This window comes from Cimex lectularius, unplaced genomic scaffold (genome assembly GCF_000648675.2).
Source record: "Cimex lectularius strain Harlan isolate CLEC.00 unplaced genomic scaffold, Clec_2.1 scaffold176, whole genome shotgun sequence".
Taxonomy (NCBI): Eukaryota; Metazoa; Arthropoda; class Insecta; order Hemiptera; family Cimicidae; genus Cimex; species Cimex lectularius.
In genome coordinates this window covers 12,509-38,121 of record NW_019392891.1, presented here as the reverse complement: position 1 = coordinate 38,121, position 25,613 = coordinate 12,509, and the positions used below count along the sequence as shown (strand labels likewise).

At 35.9% G+C, this 25,613-nt stretch overlaps 1 protein-coding gene across 1 annotated transcript in view; it reads left to right on the top strand.

Annotated features, from left to right (window-relative positions):
* LOC106674052 (tachykinin-like peptides receptor 86C) overlaps window positions 1-25,613 on the top strand; it is an 83,519-nt gene that overhangs the window by 48,661 nt on the left and 9,245 nt on the right. Inside the window, exons 2-7 of the mRNA XM_024229103.1 lie at window positions 1,580-1,700; window positions 13,313-13,424; window positions 13,485-13,586; window positions 22,260-22,394; window positions 22,496-22,567; window positions 25,407-25,557. Of these exons, the coding sequence (XP_024084871.1) occupies window positions 1,580-1,700; window positions 13,313-13,424; window positions 13,485-13,586; window positions 22,260-22,394; window positions 22,496-22,567; window positions 25,407-25,557 (693 nt within the window). The remainder of the gene's footprint in view (window positions 1-1,579; window positions 1,701-13,312; window positions 13,425-13,484; window positions 13,587-22,259; window positions 22,395-22,495; window positions 22,568-25,406; window positions 25,558-25,613) is intronic.

Genomic DNA, 25,613 nt, shown 5'->3' with positions numbered 1-25,613 from the left:
ACCTTGGTTGAATAGAATATAGGTGTGTTTGGAGAGCTATACACGAAGTCACAGTTGGAGGGAAAATATCATTGTCATTTATGTTAGGCCAGTAATGACATCATCTGTAAATACTGACCTAGCCCTGACCGCCTTGTACAAACAAGAAAGAGAAGATCCCATAGTCTAAGGTACTTATTGATATATCGATGCCCTTGAGTATACAGAGCAAACCCACGCGCCAGACAAGACTGAAAGACCGTAGAACATCGAGGAAGACCTGCTCGAGAGATGATTCGATTGTGTATGTCAGGGGTGAAATAATCGAATGTACTTTTCGGGAATTATATTAGAAAATGAATGGCAGTGTCATCGCTGTTTGGAGAGATGTCGGGCTGGGAAGGGTATTCAGAAGTATATACTGAGCACAGTAACAGTGGAATGATGACGACTAAATCCAAGTGGATGGTCAGAAATGGGGTATCTTCCGTTTATATAGAATTAGATGTAGATTCATGAGACAGTAGGATTCGGTTGATGGTGGTGGTTTGTACGGTTTAAACATTGGGAAAAACAGATTTGTAAGACAACATTCTTTTAGTCATATTGAAGGAAAATATTTAAATCAACATTAATCAAAACATTCAATTAAATAAGGTTTTTAATTGAGATAAAAAAGTCAGTGTCACGAGCGGGATTCGAACCCACTTGAGCTATCCTGACTTAGATCCCCTCGGGCATTAACTTCCATCTCAACCCCCCTTTTGAATTTTATATTTTTTTCATTTGAATTTTATTTTAAATTTTTTAATTTTTATCTCAATAATTTTTATAATAGTTTTATCTCAACTAAAAATCTTAATTAATTAAATGATATTAATTGTTAAGCGGACCAGGAAAACTAATGAATTTAATGAGTCAAAATGTCACTAAAGCTCTCCGAGGCAATTTCATTTGTCGCCGAGAATCAAATACATTACACGACATTTGAAAAATGGCAAAAAGGAGGTAAAACTCAAAAGGGGGGTTGAGATGGGAAGTTAGTGCCCGAGGGGATCGAAGTCACGATATCTCAAGTGGTACAACAGCGGCGTACTTAGCCGAAGGTCGTGGGTTCGAATCCCGCTCGTGGCACTGACTTTTTTATCTAAACTAAAAACCTTAATTAATTGAATGATATTAATTGGTCAAGCGGACCACGAAAACTATGGAAGTAATCAAAACCAAAACTTTTTTATCAATAACAATTTAAACTGAACATTACGTTATCCTTAAAAAAAAAAAAAAAAATGTTCAATTGACATTAAGGATTATTTAGTTTCCCAAGCATAATGGATTATTCAGCAAATTTATTTATCTGGCCGCTCAGCGCATTTGAGTGTTTGTAATGTTAAAAATAAACATATAAAAGATAATACCGGGGAGATTATTACCCAATTTATTCTGTTGGTGTATACATCCATAAATCACTGGCGATTTAACTTCAAAAGTTTTAATTAAAATATTTTGTAAAGCTTTCATTTTTTATAAAAGATTATAATAAATTTGTTAGGTTAAGCCTGTTTTATTAGGAGATACACATTTCAAAACATTTTTCCAGGGCGTTAAGTCGGCGGTGGCAGGGATGGACTTCACCCTCCAGGCGATGTGGGTGCTGCTTTTCTCCGGGATGTTGTTCATCGCCATATCAGGCAATACGATGGTCATCTGGAGCGTCATCGGTAAGCGTATAAAATATTGAAACACAAAATTACACGAAAAGAAGATAAGGATTTGGATGTACGATGTGACCATTTCTCCTTTTGTAGAGTCCACTAGTCAATTGTTGACCATATTTCAACTTTTTCAAGGTCCTGCCGTATTGTAGTTTCAACCATTTGGCGGAGGTGATTTATCATAGTCTGTTTTTTATAAAGGAGTGTAAAGATTATAGGTTTAATACCAAAAAATTATAGGATAATTATAGGGTATGGATAGGGATAGAAGCTACAGATGCTCTTGAATCGTGTCCTAACGTCTGTGTTCTATTTTTGTTAGACTTCACTATTCAGCTTTAGACTGTTAATCAGGTCACATAGCCTGCTAGTTGTTTTTGTTTTCTAACAGACTGCTTGTGGTTTTTCTTCACATAGCAGAAATCTACCCTTAGATAGACCCTCACAGTCGCATGTAATCTGCAGTTACGTCTTCTAATTGCCAAAATCTACATAATGTTTCTTTTGCCAGTATGTCTATTTGGTATAATGCCTTCTAACTTACCAAAATCCAAGTTTTATTTATCCTACTGCAGTAATTTTTCCGTGAGTGTTGGGTACGGTCCCTCTATGAACTACCATGCGTCCCGTTCATAATTGCTTATCCAGCAGGATTAGGACTCCATTTTTAATATGTCCTTTTTGTGACAAATTGATTGTCTACTCTTGGCCAGTACATCTGCCTACGGTGCCCGGGAAGCTAAGCAAGGATCAAGATATTGTCACTGACTGTTATCTTGGAGTTGTACTGACTTCAAAAATTAGGTGATTCACGATATAACCCGCAGGAAAATATATGCTTAGGAGCATTAAGAACATTCCGAAATCAATTTCTGCTCAGAACAACTAAAGTCACAATTTATAGGACGATTCTGAGGCCAGTAGTCACATAGGGATCCGAATCGTGGACACAGTATCAGAAGAAGAAAAAACAGTTAGCTAAGGGTAATTTTTAGATTGGCGGTGGAAAACACCATTTACACATCTAGTAATAATGCAGCAATGAACAAATTGTACAAGAATGAAGTTTAGTAATAATGGTAGCCGACAGTGCTGTATATCGTAGGAAGGGCATCCTGAAGGCCGCCCAAGTTGCAATCGTTGGAAGATGTGGAGAAGACCTACAGAATAAAAATATACTGCAGTGGAAAAGAAAAAGAGACATCTTGGGTAAAGACATCTTTGTACTGCTATTATGTCTCTCCACACATGGCCGTTAGTTATCTAACTGCTCTAGAAATCTAACTTCAGCCTTTTTATTAGCCTTCATGTTTCTAACTCAGATTCCTTGGTTTAACTTTTTCTTGTTTGGTCTCCGCGGAAACATATGTACTGGGGTCTCCCCTTCTTGTCAGAATTAGCATAGGCTGTATCCTATTACTCGCAATGATTATTTGGAGATCGTCAGGTCCGTACCTGGTGTGACGTAGGTTTTAGAAAAACATTTTCTTTGTCGTACCAACGTTTCGATCTTCATTGGGACAAGAATGACACTTCTACACGGAAAAAACACTTTGAGCGCTGAAGATGATCTTAATAAAGATCGAAACGTCTCACGATCAAATAATCATTGACGGTCGCTAAACACCACACATTACTCGTAATATTTTTATTAGATATTAAGTCACCAGTTTCAAGTTAAACTTAAAAATAGCAAGCAAAGCCTTTAGCCGTACTCTGTGGACATTGTTCAACAGTCGTGTTTCTAATTTGTTTCGGTAGGTAATTACTTTTCTTTATGACAGTTTGAAATTACGTGGAACATATCCCTGACAGTTCTTCATGCTCAGACTAGTGGTAATTTATTTTCTGTCCTCATTTCTCCAAGTTCACGTTGTAACGTACTGTTCATGATCTTACACCAGGCGAGGTCAATTGTGTGCTGCTTGGCTATCAGAGTAGATAAAAATTTTCTTATCTTTTGTTAGCAACCTTTGAATCACCTGATCAGAAATATCTTTTTTGGCAGGTACACACCGTGAAATTTTTAATAATTTCGATAGGTGCGTTAAAGAAAGATGGGCGGTAACTAATCTAATTTTGTAAAGACTATATGGTCAGTTCGTTAAAAATCGATTCTGAGGGGATTTTCATCTAATATTTTTTCAATAATAGAAAAATAATATTTAATTAATAATAATTTAGTTATAATAAAACGAGCTGTAGGCAAATGACTCTAGACAGAAACTCTGACCACTATCAGCTCCACAAAATTAGTGGTTTTTTTCTATCTTATTAATTCGCCTGATAGAAATAAAGGGTTGTCAAATCGTATTTCATGCCTTTCACAGATGGTCAGTACCAGCCAGTAAATTTTCAAACTATTAAATGAACTCGTTCACGTGATATATTCATCTTGCTACCTTTACAAAAACCAATTAGAGAGGAGGTGAGGAGGTTCTGGGTGCTGGTGGAAACGGTAAACTTTTTTGTAGTTAAGCCTGGCGTTTAATTTTATAAGAGCATAGTTGTTTGTTATGCTGACTGTCCTTTTGTGGTCTTTCTTATTGGGACTTTTAATAAATAACTAAGTAGTTGGTGTTGTCATTCCTTTAAATATAAAAGATTATTTTTATTTTTGCTTTATTGATATACACCCAATTTATATTCATGTGGGGAAGCCACAAGTCGACCGGGTCGGTTTCTTTTAAGGAAGGGTAGTATTTGAATACGGACTTCTCGGATGTAAATCCGGTGCTGGGAAATATTCCCAAATCCTTGGCCGAACCATGTCGAGGCGGATTTAGACCACCCATGCCGATCACGTTCGAACAAACCGCTTTTAATACTCAGTTTTTTTGTTAGAACTTCGAAAATAAAATTAAAAATGTCAGCGTTTTTCGGCTCTAAAATAATTCGCTGAAAACGGTTAATTGTTGGCCCAGGGGATCAAATGGAAAATTTTTCAACCCGCTTTCGAAGTCGTAACAAAAAACCTAATTTGCTCTGATATTAGAGAAACCAAGGGAGATATTTTTAAGGAAGATCTGTATTGTGTTCACGTACTGATGAGAGTCTAAATCTACCGAGTTGCAGAAATCTTGTCATGGCCGAATCATCCCCTCGTTCAAATATAGTTTGGCATATGGCAAGATCGATGTAAGTAGGCGATTTCAACATCCGGCAATAAACTTAAAAACTAATTACTCCTTCTTTGAGGAGTGTTGATGAAACTGTTGATGGTAGAATAAGGTCTAACTTATTTATACACTGTTTAAATTTGAATTTTCAAGTAGTTGGTATAGTATGTTATGGTGATAAGAATATTACGAAGCAGGGTTTGTACTCCCCAGGCACTGCAGCCTTCTGGCTTATTGTACCTTCCTAGTTCCTTAGTTCAGTGCAATAGACTCGATCCTTCACCTTAGAAGTATTAAGTCGTTGACTGTCGCTACTACAATTTCATTCCCTAAGTTTTTTCGTATTTTAGGTTAAATCTTGATTGAGCTGGTGCTTCGCATTCGAAGATAATATGGGTGGTTGTTTCCCCTTCCTGATTACATAATCTGCAGATGGAATTATCGTTGTACATCCCCATGCTGTATAGATGTTTTCTCAAATAGTCCTATTACTCTCTGAGTTTAGCCCTCTCCAGTTGCAGCAGTGATTTTGCCAGTCTTGGTGAAGGTTGTTTTATCATAAATTTACTATGTCTAGCACAGCTATAGTTTATCCACTTCTCCTTTTGTTTTGTTTGAATCCATTCTGCAATGGAGGATTCTATATTTGTTTATGTTATCCCAAGTATAGGATCGGGGCAGTCTGTCTGCTTTCTCGTTACCCAAAATTCCTCTGTGCACAGGCACCCAAGATATCATCACGTTGTTGTGTTTCCCCATGTTTTGGAGATTTTGCATGCATTCATTGACTAATTTTGATGTAATTCTTTTACATGCTAATGCTTTAATGGCTGCTTGGCTATCAGAACTTTTGAGGATTTTTTGTCAATGTAACCTCTTTGAATATTTACCAGGGCACAAGCATTGATGGCATGTATATCTGCTTGAAAGACCGAAGTGTACTTCCCTTTCAAGTAGTTAGTTGAAAAGCTCTATTTCTGATTTTCGGCACGTATCTAAAACGCGCGTTAATTGACATTACTGTTAAGTAAGAATGAAAAAATAGTTAAAATTTTTTACTACTTGATATTTGTTAATAAAACAGGCGCTGATGGTGAAAGAATGTCTTTTCAAAAGCTGGGCAAGAAAGAAGAAATTCAGATGTTGTTTTTTTCTTTTGACCTTATCTGGACTCATTTTACAATTTTTGTATGATTGTTTCCCAACAGGCTAGCTCTTTCAATGATATTCGTCATTATATAGTTTTTGGTACATGTAAAGTTCCAATCTTCGTAAAGGTCATTAGACGGGTGAAAAAAAACTAAATGCTGGGTTCACCGGGATTTCGGCACCTTACAGTGCCATTATCAGGGCCTATTTTATTACAAATTTAAATAATTTCACAGTAACATACAAGTAACAATTAATGTAATAAAATTATAAATACATACTTTCCCAAGGATGAAGAAAACGATTAACATGAAAAATTATTGTACAACTGTGTTTTTGGTATAGTTACATTTAAAATTAGTTATGCTTTCCAAGGCGCTCTTTGAATCTGATATAATGCAAAGACTCTCTGGAGTTAGAATTTCCTTCAAAGCTTTGAGGGGAAAAGTTCTTCGGAATAACTTCCCGAATATGTACTAATCAAGGCCGGAAGTTTGAATTATCCGCGAACATTCGAGGAATGGTCGTAGATTGCGCAACCTGATTTATTTCCCCTGAACCGTCTGTAAAACTTAATCTGATTTTTCTTTCTTTTACAGGCATAATAAACACGTATGATACCCTGATTTGTCTGCAAAGAACTGCTCACTAGAGACCTAGCCTAGAGAACAAAGTTGACCCGGTAAAAGCAAATGCTTATCAAAAAAACACTGCTTCTTAGCAACCACATCGTCATCATGATCATCACTGTGTAATAGCTCATTCCATAGTTATAGATGGAATTATACAGGGTGACACTTTTTAGATGTCCCGGCTGAATTTGCCTTGAACTATAATGACGCTATCAGAAAAATAAAAAATACGCTTTTAATATTTTTTTTTAACCTAGTTTTAAATTTTTACCTTTTTTGGTGAAAAATTACACAGGGTGCCCCAGTTCAACTTCAACATTTCAAATACGACCCTATTCGCCCTTACGCTAACAATTTTTACGCTAAAAAATATATTTATTTAGAAATCGTGAGATGCGGTCTGGTGTGATGTAGGTTTCAGAAAAACACTTTCTTTATCGTGCCAACGTTTCGATCTTTATTGAGATCATCTTCAGGGCTCAAAGTGTTTGTCTTCTGTGTAATTGTGCCATTCTTGCGTGTCGTGTCGAGAGTGACCTACATCACACCAGACCGCATCTCACGATTTCTAAATAAATATCGATTAACGGTCACTAATCACCACACACTAAAAAACAATGGTGCTATCGGATTTGAAATTGGTCAAAAAATGACAAAGTTATGGCAAAATGTAATTTGCTTTGCTATTTATTAATCACATTTGATGTTCGATCTGCCTGCCTTGCTTAAAAATGCAAAGATTTGTCCTTTTTATCCGCTTATCACCAAGGTTCAGAACGACAGAGTCAGGATTCACAAGCATTTTTTATACTTTGCCGCAATTCTTCAACTGAGGTGTTGCTAGGTTATGATTAACGTAGACACTGTTTTTTAAATGGGCCCACAGAAAATAGTCGATTGGAGTTAAGTGGGGTGACTGACGAGGCGAACAGACCATGATGTCCTATCCACCTACCCGGGAAGTGATACTTTCAAATCTCATCTGCAAAGAATTGTATGCGGAGCATCCATCAAGCTGGAGAATCATCGTTCGTCCTTGTCGCAGAAAAACAGTGCTGGTAAAATTTCCCTCAAAAAATTGCCGAACTGAGCACAATTTAAATCATTTTCATAGAAAAAAGGCCCAATTTATTTCCGAGGAGTTCACACCAAACGTTGATACTGTAAACCATCTGAGGATGACAAGAGTACGAAATTATCGTATTTTCCTCTGCCCACGTTCAAAAATTTCAACGGTTTTGAAAGCCATTAGTGGTGAACTTGGATTCATTGGTCCATAGGATGTATGGAAGGGCGATTTCTTCAGCCACCCAATTGTGCAAGGAATGTTAGACGCCTGTCATAATCAAAGTCCCTAAGTCCCCAGACAAGATGAGCGCGATTCCGGAGTACATTTCTAATTTTATTTTTTGAAAAACCTAAAACCTTTCCAACATTTGGGTAAGAGTAATTCGGATTTTCGCGGTTAGTAAAATATTCAGCTCCTCGTCGAAATTACTCATTTGGTTTCTTTTTGCCATAAATTTGTCATTTCTGGCTAATTTCGAATACGATAGCACCATTGTTTTTGGCGTAAAATATGCTTTAAAATGATATATCGGGATATATTGGGCCGTGTTTGAAAGTTTGAAGATGAACTGAGCCTGAGGTCCAAAAAAGTAAAAAATTGAAACTAGACAAAAGAAAATATATTAAATAATTATTTTAAGTTTTTGGATAGCGTCATTGGTGCAAGAAAAATTCCACCGGGCCATCTAAAAAGGGCACCCTGTACAAAAATCAGGACTTTTTGATTTGAAAGTAAAACATTCACTTTCGTCAAGCTTTCGATAAATATATCACCTTCTTCTTTGTGATGATGACTGTTGGTATGAAACGATCAACCTGGCGTGTAATTCGTAATATTAATTCAGCGACCATGTCGCACCGACATATTGATTATGCTATTCTGTATAATCTCATAGTTTGTCATGTTTGAAATGCCAATTGCATCATTTGAAGTCAAACGCCATTCATCTATACATAAATATTAATGAGGTCCAATCACGTTAACATATCGGAACTTTGATATTATAATTAGTGCGTAAGACGAGAATTTTCCAGGCTAGCGATTCTGGGTTCGAAAGCCGGCATAACATTTGTAATTTTATTTTTTAATTTAAAAAAATCTTAGGAAAAACACTTTAATAATTCCCTAATTTCGTGGTCCGCTTGACCAATTAATATATTACAATTGATTAAGGTTTTTGGTTGAGATAAAAAAGTCAATGGCACGAGCGTGATTTGAACCCACGATCTTCGGCTAGATACGCCGCTGCTCTACCACTTGAGCTATCGTGTCCTCGATCCACTCGGACACTAACTTCCCATCTCAACCACACCTTTTAATTTTCCCTCCTTTTTGCTTTGTTCGAATCCCGCTCATGCCATTGACTTTTTTATCTCAACCAAAAAACCTTAATTAATTGTAATATATTAATTGGTCAAGCGGACCACGAAATTAGTGAATTTAAATATTTAAAATGAAGTATACTTTCATTTATAATGAAGTTCACTAAAGCTCTCCGTGGCCATTTCATTTGTCGTCGAGAATCCAATCCGATTACACGACATTTGAAAAATGGCAAAAAGGAGGGAAAATTCAAAAGGTGGGGTTGAGATGAAAAGTTAGTGTCCGAGTGGATCGAGGTCACGATAGCTCAAGTGGTAGAGCAGCGGCGTATCTAGCCGAAAATCGTGGGTTCGAATCCCGCTCGTGCCATTGGCTTTTTTATCTCAACCAAAAAACCTTAATTAATTGTAACACTTTAATAATGTTTTGATAAGTTTTTCCATTATTGGGTATGCATTTCAAGGTTACATAAGATTCGATTTGTTTTTAAGGAAGTTAAACCCGATATCTCTTCTTGTATTGCGCTTATTGCAAGGTTATGTATTTAAATATTTTGTTATTACCGGGACTTCATAAAGTACCAAACAGTCGAACCCTTTTAACCCAACTTTGGTAATGTGTTTACGACACAACTTTCCTCGTATCGACTTTTATTGAATTTTGTTGGCAAGTTGAGAAGATTTGAAGGGAAGTTTATCAAATAGAGTCTATTCATATCTTGTCCAACTTGGTTATTTCACTCCGAAATGATTTAACCGGCAATACATATTTTAATGTAATACTGAAATATATTATTGACAAATTTTACTTTTGAAATAGAATTAGAATTAGAATATTTTATTGTATTTTAGCATTATATATATGCATATACAAGGGATGAACATTTTGTTTTCTCACATATTTTTACATAATTACAATACTTTATCCATGACAAAAATAAGTTCAGTAGAATACCATATGTACAGTGCAACACAATATACATAATTTTTAATTTAAAAAATAATTAATTATTATTATTTATTTATTATAATTATACAATTATATATTGATATAGATACTTAACAATAACATAGAACATATTATGGACATATAAAGAACCTTTGGCAGACTGCATCATTCATCTAACACAAACGCTCTCAACTTCAATGTACCCAATATAAAATAAAATAAATCATTTATTTTTTCTTTATCCCAGCTTCCATTTAGTAACCATATTAATTTTTCGTCACTATTGTACAGTTGTGGTGCATTCTTTAAATAATTCTGTAAATATTTTTTTCTTAACGACGAATATATTGGGCACTCCCATATTATGTGTGCCAAAGTTTCGTTGACCTTGAAATTGCAGATTGTGCATAATTGTGTGCAGTCAATGGAGTATGTAATGCCATTATAAAACAGTCTAATTGCTGCGGTACCCGATAGCCTTAGTTGCACTATAATCCTCTGCTTGGCCATGGAAACATTTTGAATTAAATAATTTTCGCATAAATAAAGAGAGGAAATTCGCCTGAAGAAGGGGTTGAAAACGGAGCCAATGCATCGGTCAATGTTAATTGAATAGAGATTACTCTCCCAACGCTCTATAATGTCCCTTTTGTGCTTCGCCACCACACTTACATCACGAAAAAAAGGGAAGGTTCGTAGCCAAACGAGCCAATATACCATGTAAATGAACAAGCAAGTTACCATTTCAGTATTCTTTACGAGGTGATGAGAAGTTCGATACGGACAAAACAGATTCAAACGATCTCTTCAGAATGGATTTTTTATCTGAACCTAACACTTTACTTAGCCAGTTTATGACCCTAATCAAAATTTTGGTAGTGAGATTCAAGACCAAACTCAAGATTTTAATGAGCGAGCACTTGATACGTTTGGAAAAATTGATATATTTTGTATGGTAGAAACCTGGTTGTTAAAAATGACGAATTGCCCGACTTTTTTGGGTCAGTATTTTTGTGTATATAGCGAAGCATGTAAAACAAAATCCTTTGGCAGACCAAGTGAGGGAATTGCAATTTTCGTTATGGAACTATATGAAAAGAATGTATTAATTATTGCAAAAACATATTTGTGGGTATCGATTGGAATAAAAATAGCTGATTTAGTTTATGTTATAGTTTCATCTTACTGGAACCCGTCCTCTAATATTGATGATTGTATTCATGGACTGTCTGAGCATTTAAATCATATAAAAGAAAAATGTGGTCAGAACTTAGTCCTTATTGTTGTGGGTGATTTTAATGCACGTGTCGGTATTATTGAAAAGTCAGAGGAATTAATTTTTAACAACACACTATTATATTACCCAAGAAATTCTTGTGATCAAACTATAATTAATAAGTTAATAAATAATTACTTTTGAAATATGAAATATCTAAGGAGGTTAAGGGTGATGTGATTAATAAACAGCAAACTAAATGAAATTTTGCCATAACTTTGTCATTTTTTGACCCGTTTCAAATCCAATAGCAACTTTGTTTTTTATCGTAAAAAATCATTTAAAATTATGTGCCAGGATGTGTAGGGTCGTATTTGAAATTTTGATATTGAACTGGGGGCCGAGGTACCCTGTGCACTTTTTTTTTTGGCAGTCTGAACTGAAATGTGATTAATAAATAGCACACCAAATGCCATTTTGCCATAACTTTTTCATTTTTTGACCAATTTTAAATCCTATAGCACCATTGTTTTTTATCGTAAAAAATCATTTAAAATTATTGGCCAGGATGTGTAGGGTCGTATTTGAAATTTTGAAATTGAACTGGGGGCCGAAGTACCCTGTGCAATTTTTTTTTTTTGGCAGTCTGAACTGAAATGTGATTAATAAATAGCACACCAAATGCCATTTTGCCATAACTTTTTCATTTTTTGACCAATTTCAAATTCTATAGCACCTTTGTTTTTTATCGTAAAAAATCATTTAAAATTATGTGCCAGGATGTGTAGGGTCGTATTTGAAATTTTGAAATTGAACTGGTGGCCGAGGTACCCTGTGCAATTTTTTTTGGCAGTTTGAACTGAAACGTGATTAATAAATAGCGCACCAAATGACTTTGTCATGTTCTGACCAATTTCACATCCGTTAGCACCATTCTTTTTTAGCGTAAAAAATCATTTAAAATTATGTGTCAGGAGTTATAAGGTCGTATTTGAAATGTTGAAGTTGAACTGGGCCTGACCCTGTGTAATTTTTCTCAAAAAAGTTAAATAATTGAAACTAGACTAAAAAATATTAAACGCGTATTTTTTATATTTCTGATAGCGTCATTAGTTCGAGACAAATTCAGCCGGGACATCTAAAAAGTGTTACGCTGTATAATTCTATCTATAAACATGGAATGAGATATCCCACAGTGATGATCATGATGACGATGTAGTTACTATGAAGCAGTGGTCTTGTGTTCGCTAAGCATTGCAACCTTTTGGTTTATCGTACTTTTCCTGGTTTCTTAGTTCAAGGACTCGATTCTCCTTTTACGAAGTAAGATGTTGACTGTCATTCCTGCCATTTGTTTTTACCGGCTCATCTTGGTTCTCTAGGTTATGTCTCTGTTGAGCAATTGCTTTGCAGTCGATTATAATATGGGTATCAGTTTCTTCCTCCTTGTAAAGGTTTAATGTAAAATGAGGTAATGGTTGAATGTGTGTACATGTTGTGTGGGTGTTTTCTTAAAAGCAAGTGACTTGTATAAATCCCACTATCATTCTCCGGAGTTTTACCCTCTCTAGCTTTAGAAGCCAGTTTTGGCGAGGTTCCATTAATTAATTCCATTAATCCATTAAGTAATTTAATATGCCGTAAAAGAAAGAAAAATCAGATTAAGTTTTACAGATGGTTCAGGGGAAATAAATCAATCGCGCAATCTACGACCATATCTCGAATGTTCGCGGATAATTCAAACTTCCGGCCTTGATTAGTACATATTCGCGAAGTTATTCCGAAGAACTTTTCTCCTCAAAGCCTTTTAAGGAAACTCTAACTCCGGAGAGCATTATTTCAGATTCAAAGAGCGCCTTGGAAAGCATAACGAATTTAAAATGTAACTATACCAAAAACACACTTGTACAATATTTTTTCATGTTAATTGTTTTCTTCATCCTTGGGAAAGTATGTATATATCATTTTATTATCTTAATTGTTAATTGTATGGTACTGTGTATTTATTTAAATTTGTAATAAAATAGGCTCTGATGATGGCACTATAATGCCGAAAGCTTGGTGAACCCACATTTAGTTTGAAGTTTAGTTTAGTTGGAAAGCATGAAGAATTTTCAGGTCATACGAGTCAAGGAATTGAAATTAATTATTTCGTTTTTTAGCGCACAGAAGAATGAGGACTGTTACGAATTACTTCCTCGTCAACCTGAGTCTCTCCGACCTCGTCATGTCCATCTTCAACTGTATCTTCAATTTTATTTCCATGATGAACAAGTAGGCGTATTGTCATATCGCTAACATTATCATTAATTTACGAAAACTGACTGATTTCAGTGATTGGACTTTCGGAACGCGATACTGCACCATCAACAACTACCTGGCCAACGTGAGCGTCGCCGCAAGCGTCTTCACTCTGACCGGAATCACGATCGACAGGTAAAAAAATTCTCTTTTTAAAGTGTTAATTATGCTTTACCCTGTACTCAACATTGTTAGTCCATGGAAAAAACAATGGATAAAAGAACTTGTACAATAAGTCGATCATTTTGACTGATCACCAATCAAAAACCTCCACTAATTAGAGATTCCAGTTTCAAATTCTACTTTTTGACATACAATACAAAAAAATTTAAAAGAATAACAGGCCTCCTTTTGTTTCATTGTATTGTTTATAATAAAACCGTTTTTAAACCCGTAATTTTGCCTGTAAAATCTGGCCATATTAAATTACTAAAGTAATAATAAACGAAGGCAGTTTTGTTTTTAAACAAAGCTTATTCAGTTTATAAAAAGAGGTCCTATCAGCGGTGTAGCAGCCCCTTGCCTTGCAAGGGTGTCCGCTTTCTCGATGCCTTCTACTCCCATGTGTCCTGGGACCCATCAGAGGCTGATATATTCTGCATACCTAATATGTTTAGTTTGGTTTTGCAGTTCAGTACCATCCTTGAACTAATGGTATTTGAGCTTAGTGCTTTGATGGCTGCTTGGCTATCTGACATGATAGCTATATTCTTGTTTTTGTACCCTTTACTTAGGTTGAATTGGGTACATCTTTCAATTGTGTGAATCTCAGCTTGGAAGATACTGGTGTATTTTCCCATGGGTTCTGAGTATTTGGTTCCAGGTCCAAATATTCCTCCCCCGTACATTCTTGTGTTTGAGATCCATTTGTTTACCAAAGGATGGTGCCATTTTTAAAGGAGTTATTTCCCTCTCTTTCCCATTCTTTTTTGGTACCCAGGTTTATTCCGAATTTTTGGTTAAATTCAAACATCCTGTTCGTGTCGTCTCTTGGAGCCATGATTGACGGATGGTCTTTCCATAGTTTATTGCTATCTCTCCATTTCAGTTTTATTCCTGTTGGAGGTTTCTCTTTGATAAAGTTGATGATGGTTCCTTACTACAATGTGAGGTAGGGGGATTAATCCTAGTATTTTTTCCTTCCTAATTGTAGGACATGTTCTCATTGCTTCCGTTATGCAGATGCATGCAAGTCTCTGTATTTTTGTGAGTTATTTTCTTTTGGTTATTTGTTCTGCTTTTTCAGCCCAGGCTGTAGCTCCGTATGTAAGTAAAGGTCTTACTATCATGGTGTACATCCATAACAGGGTTTCCGGTCTGCATCCCCAGTTTCTTCTGCACATATCAAAGCTCGTGTCGCCTTCGTGATGGTAGAGCTGATGTGTTTCTTAAATGTTAGTGTTTTATCTAGTGTGATGCCCAGATATTTGAAATATTTGTGAACTTTGTGAACCATTAATAATATTTTCAATATCTTGACAAGGAGGATAATCTCGAAAGCTTGACGACGGAACTGGTTGTTTTTCTTTTCTTTCAAATTGGCGCTATGCTGATTATTTAACACAAAATTAATTAGTGTCAAATTGAATTAATTTGTATTTTCATTTTGTCTAATTGATTGCAATAAAAAACAGTTTTTAGTGACTGATAATATTTCTTAATTAGAAATTAGAGTACGGCGCTCCGTATGCTAAACCTACACGACCGATCTGTCATTCAGGTTTTAATCTATTCGAGAGCCTTGATAATTCTAAAATTTGTTGGCAAACCAATTGGAATTTTTAAAAAAATTAATTCGGATATGTTTTCGGAACGTAAATTCATTCGTAAAAACCATCGAAATACACAAATGTTGAGAGTGTAAAGGATTTTCTTCCAATTCAAATTTTTGAGTCAACGAGCTCGAATTATTGCACCCCGGGCGGGCGCGCACTTTCCGGTAACAAATTACATATTAGGGGTATTCACGATGTTTGTAAGATGTTATCTCGTGTTAACTCGAATAAAGAAATGTCCAGTAAGATCGTGAATGCCCCATTCTTATTTTAGCATGTTAAACGCTAATTTTTCCTTAATGCTGCGTGTGGTGATTGCTAGATTCGAAAATAAAGCTTTAACAGTCCTTGAAGGCTTTTTTTTTTGGGGGGGGGGTTCTTTAGAGTTATATTGTAAGATGCCAGAAGTTAATAAAAAAAGGAAAATTAATCAACTCTTTCATTCAAAATGCCATTTATGTACTCGAAAACTACTAACAAATGACACGCTTCAATTCGTGCCGACATAACCTAACTTGTATCATAACGTCTAACAGCCTACAACTTTATAGGATAAGGGATGTATCTAGTATGAATGAGAGTATAAGGACAGGAAAGAAATTTAAAAATAAATGTATTGGTCTGATTCAATTAATGCGTATTTGAGAATAAAAATACGTATAAACAAAAAACAGCTGTTCAATTCCCGGCTGCCATGTTGGTTACCTACGCCCTAACGGATAACAATGTGACTACATTTTCGACCTAACATCTAACACTGATCGTGGCCTGTTAGATCGAGCAATGTCAACTAATCGATTCTTATAAGTCTATCATCATTAAGTCTACGTCTACGTCTACGTCGTCTTCGTCATTTTTCTCGATCTAACAGGACTTAACATTAACAGGGTTAACAAAAAGATCGTAAATACCTGTAATATTTAAGATCAACCTATTTATTTGATAGGTCTGCCTGGACAAGGAAAAATTGATGTGCATATAATTATTAACCACGTGAAACGGCTAAATGACACAAACGTTGAAATTTGAAGACTTATGACCAGAAAATTTAACTTAAACGATATTCACCAACATTTCTATGTTATCTCTGTGTGGTTATTTTACTTTTTAAGGTATACTTAAGTACTTAGGGAGTTTATGCATTAAATAAAATCAACATTTAGCCTACGCTGTTTGTTCATAATGTTGATCTAGTTAGATCAAATTTAAACAAACTTGGAACACTAATGAGGTCTACTAAATTCTGTAGTACAACAAATTATGTACATAATTTCTCATTGATCAAGTGCAAATAATGTTTTTCAAATACGCATTTGTTCTTTGATTAATAAAAAATGAAGAAACTAAAGTAAATCATAAGTTTTACATCAAACGATAATTTTAAATGAAATCAAGGTCATTTTTCTTACAAATACAATATAGTTTGAGAGACAAAAAGGGGTGATTTACCACTTCAAAGTTGTGACTTTAACTTGAATACTTTGAGAAAATTGAATCAAGAAAAAATGAGTTAAAGATTGCAAACATAGATGATTCGCCTTCTCTTGGAAAATTCGTTTTTTTTATTATCCCTGTGATTTGATTTCATTCTTCGTTTTTATCTGTTGGGTTAGTCTTGCTATAGCTTTGCCTTGTAAGTTTTTCTACGGCGTTTAGCGAAAGAAGAAACATGAAATTTCACTTTACCGGCATTTCTTTGCCAAACATTTGCTAAATATAAGGAATGATTTAAATGCACATTAAGTATGTACATGGAAAACAGGAGTTAAATAGAATATAATACGCTTATTGCCATCCAAATTTAGAAACATTTAGCTTATCGTATAAACTCCCAACTAGTTAATGAATATCTCTTTTTCCTTTTCTGACGATTAAATTTAAATAGAAATTATAAAAAGCCTAGAATAGGATGAATCTCGCTTTGAGAATTAAAATAAGCTTAACCCTTTTTTCCTGCAGTGACCTCTCACATGATAGCCTCTAACGACCATCGCAAAAACACTCAGATAAAAACAATTTGATTATTTTCACTGTCGGATCTTTCAAAACTTCCAAACGGCTATTGGAAAAAACAAAAAATCTGACAAACAGATGGTAGAAATGACAAAGTATGAAAGGCAATTAGTCATGCAAAGAGGAAACTAGGGGATGTTTATGAGGAGCAGGAGGATGTGGATGATGTATGCAGAATGCATCGTAGAAATTATTTAAATGGAAAAAAATGAACCATGAAGCCATTATGAACTATGGGGTGCAAAAAGCGGTCGCCTCATCCTAAACAAGAAATATTTACCACTTTTTTACTCACAAATCTTGATTTTGGTACGGTTTTGATTAAAAAAACACACATTCAATTGTTACTGCCTAGATTTCGACCAATTTGAATGTCATCAGGGTAAAACAACCTTCAATATGTCTACAGATTAAAATATTTCGAAAGTTTGGCAGTGAAAATTGATTTTTTTTATCAAGACCACACCGAGATCCAGATTATTCGTGAGCAAAAGGCGGTCGCCTCGTACAAAAAAAAAGGAATGTGTGTAAGAGGGGTATTGAATATTGGAAGAAAGAAACGGTCTGATGAACAGAAGAAATCACAGGCAAAACATAAAAGGCGGTGTAGGCCAAGTGGGGATTTGCTAAACTCAATTCTTCCCTCTAGTGTCGAAAGATCAGGGTCAAAAGGTCTTGGAGAATGCCGCTTCTTCCCTGGTATTTAAGCAAGCAAAAAGGTACTGAAGAAAAGGGCGAAATCGCTATAACAAGGCGTATTTTCTATGTTTGAAGGGTATAAAAACATAGATTGTATTTAAAAATGTAACTTTATATTCTAAATTAAAAAACCAAACGCCACGATAAAATAAGCTAAATTCGATTTTAAAAAATCTTGGAAGTTTAAGTGAATTGATAATGCAATTCGCCGGCTCATCCGATGGAAAATGAACTACCAGGAGTGGGAGATAGCGATTTAGTCCCAAAATCAAGGGTGGAGAGTTGTGTTTTTTCCGGTAATAGCGAAACAGGGACACACCGAGGACAGAAAGAGAGATAATCTTTTCTCTCTCTCGTACCCCACGCTAAGGATTTTCCCTTTTATGTACATAGGTAGAATTCGGGTTTTGACAAGACCTTGCTTCCCGTCTCCTGTAAAGAAGGCGAGGTTAGTCCCCCCCCTCGGGGGCGGGCTCAGCTCCTCATTTCTAAGTGTGTACACTTTATAAAATGGGTTAAACACCAGGTCAATTTGCGCGTTTGCAATAAAACAGGCAGTTATTGGAAGAAAGGAAGAATATGATAAGCAAATGGAAGAAATCACAGGCAAAGTATGAAACGGCGAAAAGTCATACAAAGAGGAAACTGGAGGATGTTTATGAAAAACAGAAGGATCTAGATCTTTTGTATCAAGAAACGCATTGAAGAGCACTTAAATATACTATTAAAAAAATAAAAAAATAATGTTGCTTGAAATGTTTGTTTTTATGTAAAAAAATCTTCACTACAATTTCTTCTCCTTTCTCCGACTTCACGGTTTTTCGGATTTATATTTTTTTGTTCAATCGCAGTGCTCTGATTTTAAAACTGTTGATGTCAAATTAATCGTAAATATATGCAGATTAAATTGAGATTAAGAAAGTATAGGATTTTGATCTTGAATTTGAATAATGTAGGGTTGGTTTTTCCCAGAACTATTCTAAATTTTTGAAGTCTGATTTCAGAAACAGCATCCAGTGCAAAGTATCAAACAAGCGTTTCGGATTATTTTCTTTTTTTTAAGGGTAAATTCTGCAAAGTCTGACTCTGTTTCCTTCTATCGTTTCTTTGCTACGAAGTCAAGATAGGAAGTAGAAAAATAAACAAAGAACAGTAGAACATGTCTGTTAATGTAATACAATTCAATAAATTAAGGTTTTTATATGAGATTAAAAAAGTCAGTGTCACGAGCGGGATTCGAACCCACGACTTTCGGCTAGATGCGCCGCTAATCTACCACTTGAGCTATCGTGACTTCGACCCACTCGAACACTAACTTCCCATCTCAACCGCACCTTTTGAATTTTCTTTCCTTTTCCTTGAAAATTTGACTTGAAAAATGGCAAAAAGGAAAGAAAATAAAAATGATGGGGTTAAGATGGGAAGTTAGTGTCCGAGTGGATCGAAGTCACGATAGCTCAAGTGGTAGAGTAGCGGCGTATCTAGCCGAAGGCTGTGGGTTCGAATCCCGCTCGTGACACTGACTTTTTATCTCAACTAAAAACCTTAATTTATTGAAAGATATTAATTGGTCAAGCTTACCACGAAAACTAGTGAATTTAATAAAATATAATAGAAAATACTTTATTATTTACAAAATTTTGTTTATAGTAATGGGTCTCATTTGTATCCAAAGCATTTACGACATGGTTTACAACCTTCTATCGGAGCTCGTACAATCTATCATCAAAAAATAATTGCATATATATACCCAACTGTTTTACAAATATACAAAAATAATGATAAAATTCAAAATTATCTATAAAAAGCTAAACAAAATCGAACTTTCTGAAGAATGTTGGTAAATGGATCCAGCACGAAACAATTAAATTGATTTTTAAACCAACCGTCGATGTTTTCTCTTAGTGGTAGGTGTGAAAGGCCATATTTTTCGCCTAAGGAACCAGGAAAGGTACGAGTTAATAACCTCAGTGGTTATAATTGTGGTTAATCTTCCGGACAGCAAGCAGGTTTTGTGGACGTACAAAAAATGATGTTTTAAGGTAAAATAAAAATCAGGTCTGCGGATTTTCAAGATATAACATAACATTAAACTTTAAATAAGGTATTGGTTGAGATAAAAGGTCAGTGCCATGAGCGGGATTCGAATCCACGACCTTTTTTATCTCAACCAATACCTTACTTAAAGATTAATCAATTTATTTCGTCAATCGGACCACGAAACCTAATCGATTTAATAAGCAAATTGACGTATACTTTACTAAAGCTCTCCGTGGCCATTCCATTTGTCGTCGAGATTCAAACAGATTACACGACATTTGAAAAATGGCAAAAAAGAAGGGAAAATTCAAAAGATGGTGTTAAAAATATACAAGTGGTAATTTCCTCAAATACGACATGAAAATTAATTATTTTTAAAATACACTGTTACAATTATTCATCTATTCATTTTATATTAATAAAATCTCGAATGGATTTGTTTTTATAATTAATTTTGTATAACTTTTAATTTATTTTATTAGTAGTTAATTTTAATGAGATATTTTAGGTAAGAAGCAATTTAATAGTTTTAAAAAAATTTTATGTAGTATACAATTGCTTCTTACCTAAAATACCTCATGAAAATTAACTACTGGCAAAATAAATTAAAAGTTATATAAATTTTACTTTAAAAAATCGTCACTTTTGCTAGATTTCTGACGACGTAGCAACAATAAAAAAAATTACTTTTACCAATACCTTACATAAAAATTAATTAATTGACAAAAGTTATTTGGTCAATCTGTCCACGAAATCTAATGGATTTAATAAGAAAAATGAAGTATATCTTCACTAAAAGCTCTCCGTGGCCATTTCATTTGTCGCCGAGAATCAAATAGATTACACATTTGAAAAATGGCAAAAAGAAGGGAGAATTCAAAAGGTTGGGTTGAGATAGGAAGTTGGTGTCCGAGTGGATCGAAGTCACGATAACTCAAGTGGTAGAGCAGCGGCGCATTTAGCCAAAGGTTCGAATCCGGCTCGTGACAGTAACTTTTTTTATCTCATCCTATTTGGTCAATCGGACCACGAAACCTAATCGATATATATTGTAACATATACTTTACATTTGACATTGAAAAATATTGTTAAAATCTACATACTTGGCGCCCATTGCAAGGTATGGACCCAAAATTTGATTGGAATGACAACCTGGTTGATCAGTATCCCCCAGGTGCTATTAAGGTCTAATCTTGCTGCACACGCATTTTAATTGAAATTATAATTAATCGTTAATTATTATAAAATTTATAAATAAAATTGTAATTTATTTATATTCTTGACCCTAGACGTACCATTTTCCAGAACTCTTTAATCCGCCACTCTTCCTGAATACTGCAGGTAAGTGTCCAGGTAGGGCTGTTTGTTAATCTGAATAAATCAAAAATCTTGGTCTCGAAAATGGATATAGTGATTAGATATATAGATATACTTAGGAGTTATATTCACACCTAGTCTCTCCTAAGTTATTACAATAAATATGTTTTGGTCTTAATGTGAAGAATGTTGTACCAGTGAGAACAAAATACTTACGTTTTATGGTATGGGTGTTAAATTTGAAGCGAGTGTACGATGGAGTGGAGAAAGTACAGCGCTTTTTCATAGGGTTTTGCACTTGGAAAGTACCACTGAGCCTATTTTTGCTTATACTATTATAACTGCACTTGCCTACTTAATCAAAATTGTAATATCTCCAGATTCTCGGATGCCAATATTACGACTTTCCCATCCACACTCAATGAAGAAGACGCTGTTGACTTCTTCAAGGAGACTTAGAACATTCCTCTTGTCAGGGCTCTGTTCCAATTACTGGATTCCTTTAACCCAGGACATTTTAAGCAACCGAGACAATCTCCTTTTGTTACCCTCGAGGATAAACTAGACCAAATAGTCTTACAAATCATGAATCCGATAGCGAAACTGCAAATTGACGAAGGTAACCTATGCCGAAGCAAAGACAAAGACCTTACCAAATCTTGTTGACATTGTTAACACGGTCTTTGATATGAGGTATAAAGGTACATTTATCAAGGATCAGTCCGAAATATTTGATGATGGCATCCTGTGCACGTCACATCGCCTAAACTGTAGTATGATTTTCTCAGAAGAACCCGTTTTCTAGTTAACACGCTTTTACTGTTTTTTAAATTAAAATTGATATCGAACTTGATCTATTTGTTGTTTAAATAAATGAAATTGTTTCAGATATGTCGTGTGTAAATTATCTACGTTTTTTCACTTAGTGCACGATTTTTCATCATATTTTAAATTTTTTTTCCAGGCATTTGGCCATAATAAAACCGCTGAAGCCGCGGATGTCCAAAGCGTCGGCGCAGCTGATCATCGGTGGCATTTGGGCGTTGAGCTTCCTCATCGGCTCCCCTTGCCTCGTCTATTCGACAACGATAACCCACAAGTTTGTGATCTTTCGTCATCTCCATGTTCGATAATTCATCATGACTCGTTGATAAAAAAATAAAAAAATAAACGTTTTTTTCGTGTTGGTTTTATCTGTAGAGCCAGCGGACTAACCGCCTGCATACTCCAGTGGCCGGATGGATATTCGGGCGTTTCAACATTAGACTATATGCAAGTATTATTTTTTTATTAATATTTTAAATATTTCATATTTCAATTCTTCTGTATTGAAACGACATTCCAAAAGGTACGTTTAATCTTTTAAATGACAAATAATTGCGTGTTAGAGATTTACTACTCTCACTAATAGCCTTAGGATAAAAAAATCAATAGTAACAGCACAGTATTAATAAAAGTCAAGAGGAGTTATGAAATTTTAACGAAGGAACACCGGAGAGTGGAAAAATGACATCAGTGAATACAGCCAAAAATCGTATACTTGTTGTTTGCTATAAAAATTCATGTGCAAACTGTGTATGTGCACTGGTATGCGGATACTTCTTTTATGTGTGAACTCCACGTGCTGGCTTTTTGGTTCATTTAGCTTGATGCGCCACGGAGTGCACCGGTCGGTAATATGGTCTAGGTATTTGCTGCAAGGGTAGGGTCAGGATGGGAGGAGATGATTGCGGTGTCGCCCTCGAAGGTCGTGATGTGGAATGGGGTGTATGGCTATCTCAGCGGTGTAGACCATGTGGAGGATTGGTATAGATACCCCTCTTGACACCATGATGACTGAAAGTTCAGAGCAAAATCTCACCTTTAACAAGGGTTCCTAGAGGAAGGACTTCTCGATGGGATAGGGGTGTTGGGAAGAATACTTTTTAATTGTAATAAATAGAAGAAATGAATGAATGAAATACAGGTACTTAGTTTGATGTCTTACACAGTCTTTTGAAAGGTTCAAAACGATTTGGTTCGTATATGGTTTTTTAGTCGGGTCAGAACCGGTATGGCCATCACCATCTCTGGATGTTAAAAGACCGGTCAACACTGGCACTCGACATGATGGATTAAAGGGCGACATCTCCAGGCCACCGTCATTTAAGACAAAAATGCGGGTATGTAAAAGTGAAAAGTGGAAAATCGGGTGATGGCGGCGGAAGCCAAATTGGCCAGAAAGGTTTTATCTGACTTTAGGAATGGGATCAAACGTTTTAAAAATAGTCTTTCGAAGATTTGGGATATCACAGGACAAAAACCCACCCAGGGAGTTGTGGCCCACTCAACGTAGAACCTCAGCGACGACGGGTGGTGTAGTGTGGTTGAGGCTCGAGACCCCGAAACGTCCACCTCGAGTCCTCATCCACGTCCCTTTCTCAATCCAGGTTCCTTCTCTATCCTGTGACAAGGGGAGTGTCCGGGCGCAAAATAAAGATGTATCTCAGAGGGCGTGGCAACCTCTCTAAAGCACAAGCTGAACTCGTGTCAGCCTCGGGTCGGCATGGGCGGCGGGTGCCTTATCAGAGGGACACGAAGGTTAGGATACAAGATCCTGTCTGCACAGACGGGGAGGATGCATAACCATCAGAACTACGGGGTAACAGAAATGTTCCAATATTCAGCCCCTGTTAACTGGGAATGGATTCGTAGTGGCCTGTATGACGCCTCTGGCGGAAACTTAGAGAAGAGGCTGTCTTCTACCTGTGACCTTTGCACGAAACTTGCGTATGACCACCGTTTTACACCCGGTCTCACGGGATACGGCGGATCGGACTGCAGCATATAGGCGTAGAGGACGCGATGATTGGTGAGATGAAAAAGTTAGTGCCATGAGAGGGATTCGAACCCACGATCTTCGGCTAAATACGCTGCTGCTCTACAACTTGAGCTATCGTGACTTCGATCCACCCGGACACCTCTCCGTGGTCATTTCAATTGTCGCCGAGAATCAAATAGATTACACGACATTTGAAAAATGGCAGCAAAAAGGAGGGCAAATTCTAAAGGTTGGGTTGAGGTTGGAGGTTGATGTCCGAATGGATCGAAGTCGCCGATTATTTAGCCGAAATTCGTGGGTTCGAATCCCGCTCGTGACACTGACTTTTTTATCTCAACCCATACCTTACATAAATATTAATTAATTGAAAGTTGTTATTTGGTCAATCGGACAACGAAATTTAATGAATGTAAATTATTTTTTTAGATGTGTTAATTTTGTATAAACAATTTTTTAAAAAAAGTGAAATATCTTTTTTTTACAAGTAATCGTTTGTTTACTGGCATTTCTAGTTAATTCTAAAACGGTTGGACGAATCCGTTTTTAACCCCCGAAATAAAGGAAACGTGTAGACCGGCATTCAATATCAAACGAAGCCAATAAAAAAAAAAGAGACTACCCCAAAGAAAAGAATATTATCTTCTCTGATACCACCGCCTTATTTTATATAAGTGAATGTTAAGATACATAACACACTTATACATTATGTACATGTGAGGAACACCCAGTTTCTCATTTGAAACTGAACAGGGGGATGACCCACCCGCCCGAGTACCTTCATTATGGTACATACCACAAACGCTCTGCCTTACCTCTCAAAAGTAAAAGGCTGCTTTACAAAGCAATATTTAAGCACAGGTAGACTTACGGACTGGAAACGTGGGGGGTTCAGCCGAATATCAAACATCGATCGGATCAAAACTGCCCAATCCTTCATTTTACAAAAAATCCTTGAGCACACATAATTTTAAATATCTACACATTCAGACTTAAATATTCCCATCTTCCGAGATGAAATCTCATTGTCGAAACCTTTCCAAACACCGTAAACAGCACATCCAAAAACTCGCATCCCGACGAATTCCCTCGAACCTTCCTCGATGAAGAGACGATGGCCTCGAGAGATCTCAAGTGATAATGACAGAAGCAATAATTAAACAGACAACATTTTACCATAATTGGAATACTACCGACGGGCATTTTCTTCACTCTTGTCGATAATTTTGTATATAAAACATTAACCATGGTCGAGGTCATATTTGACTATTAATGATGCTATCGTTTTTTCAGATATAACTTGATTTTTTTCCTGGTCACGTACCTGATACCCATCGCTGCGATGATCTGCTGTTACACGACGATGGGCAGGGAGCTCTGGGGGTCCAAGACGATCGGGGAGCTCACTCAAAGGCAGATAGATTCCATCAGATCCAAAAGAAAAGTAAGATTGGACCACCGTATAAAAATAAATGTTTACTCATTGAATTAAAAAAAGCT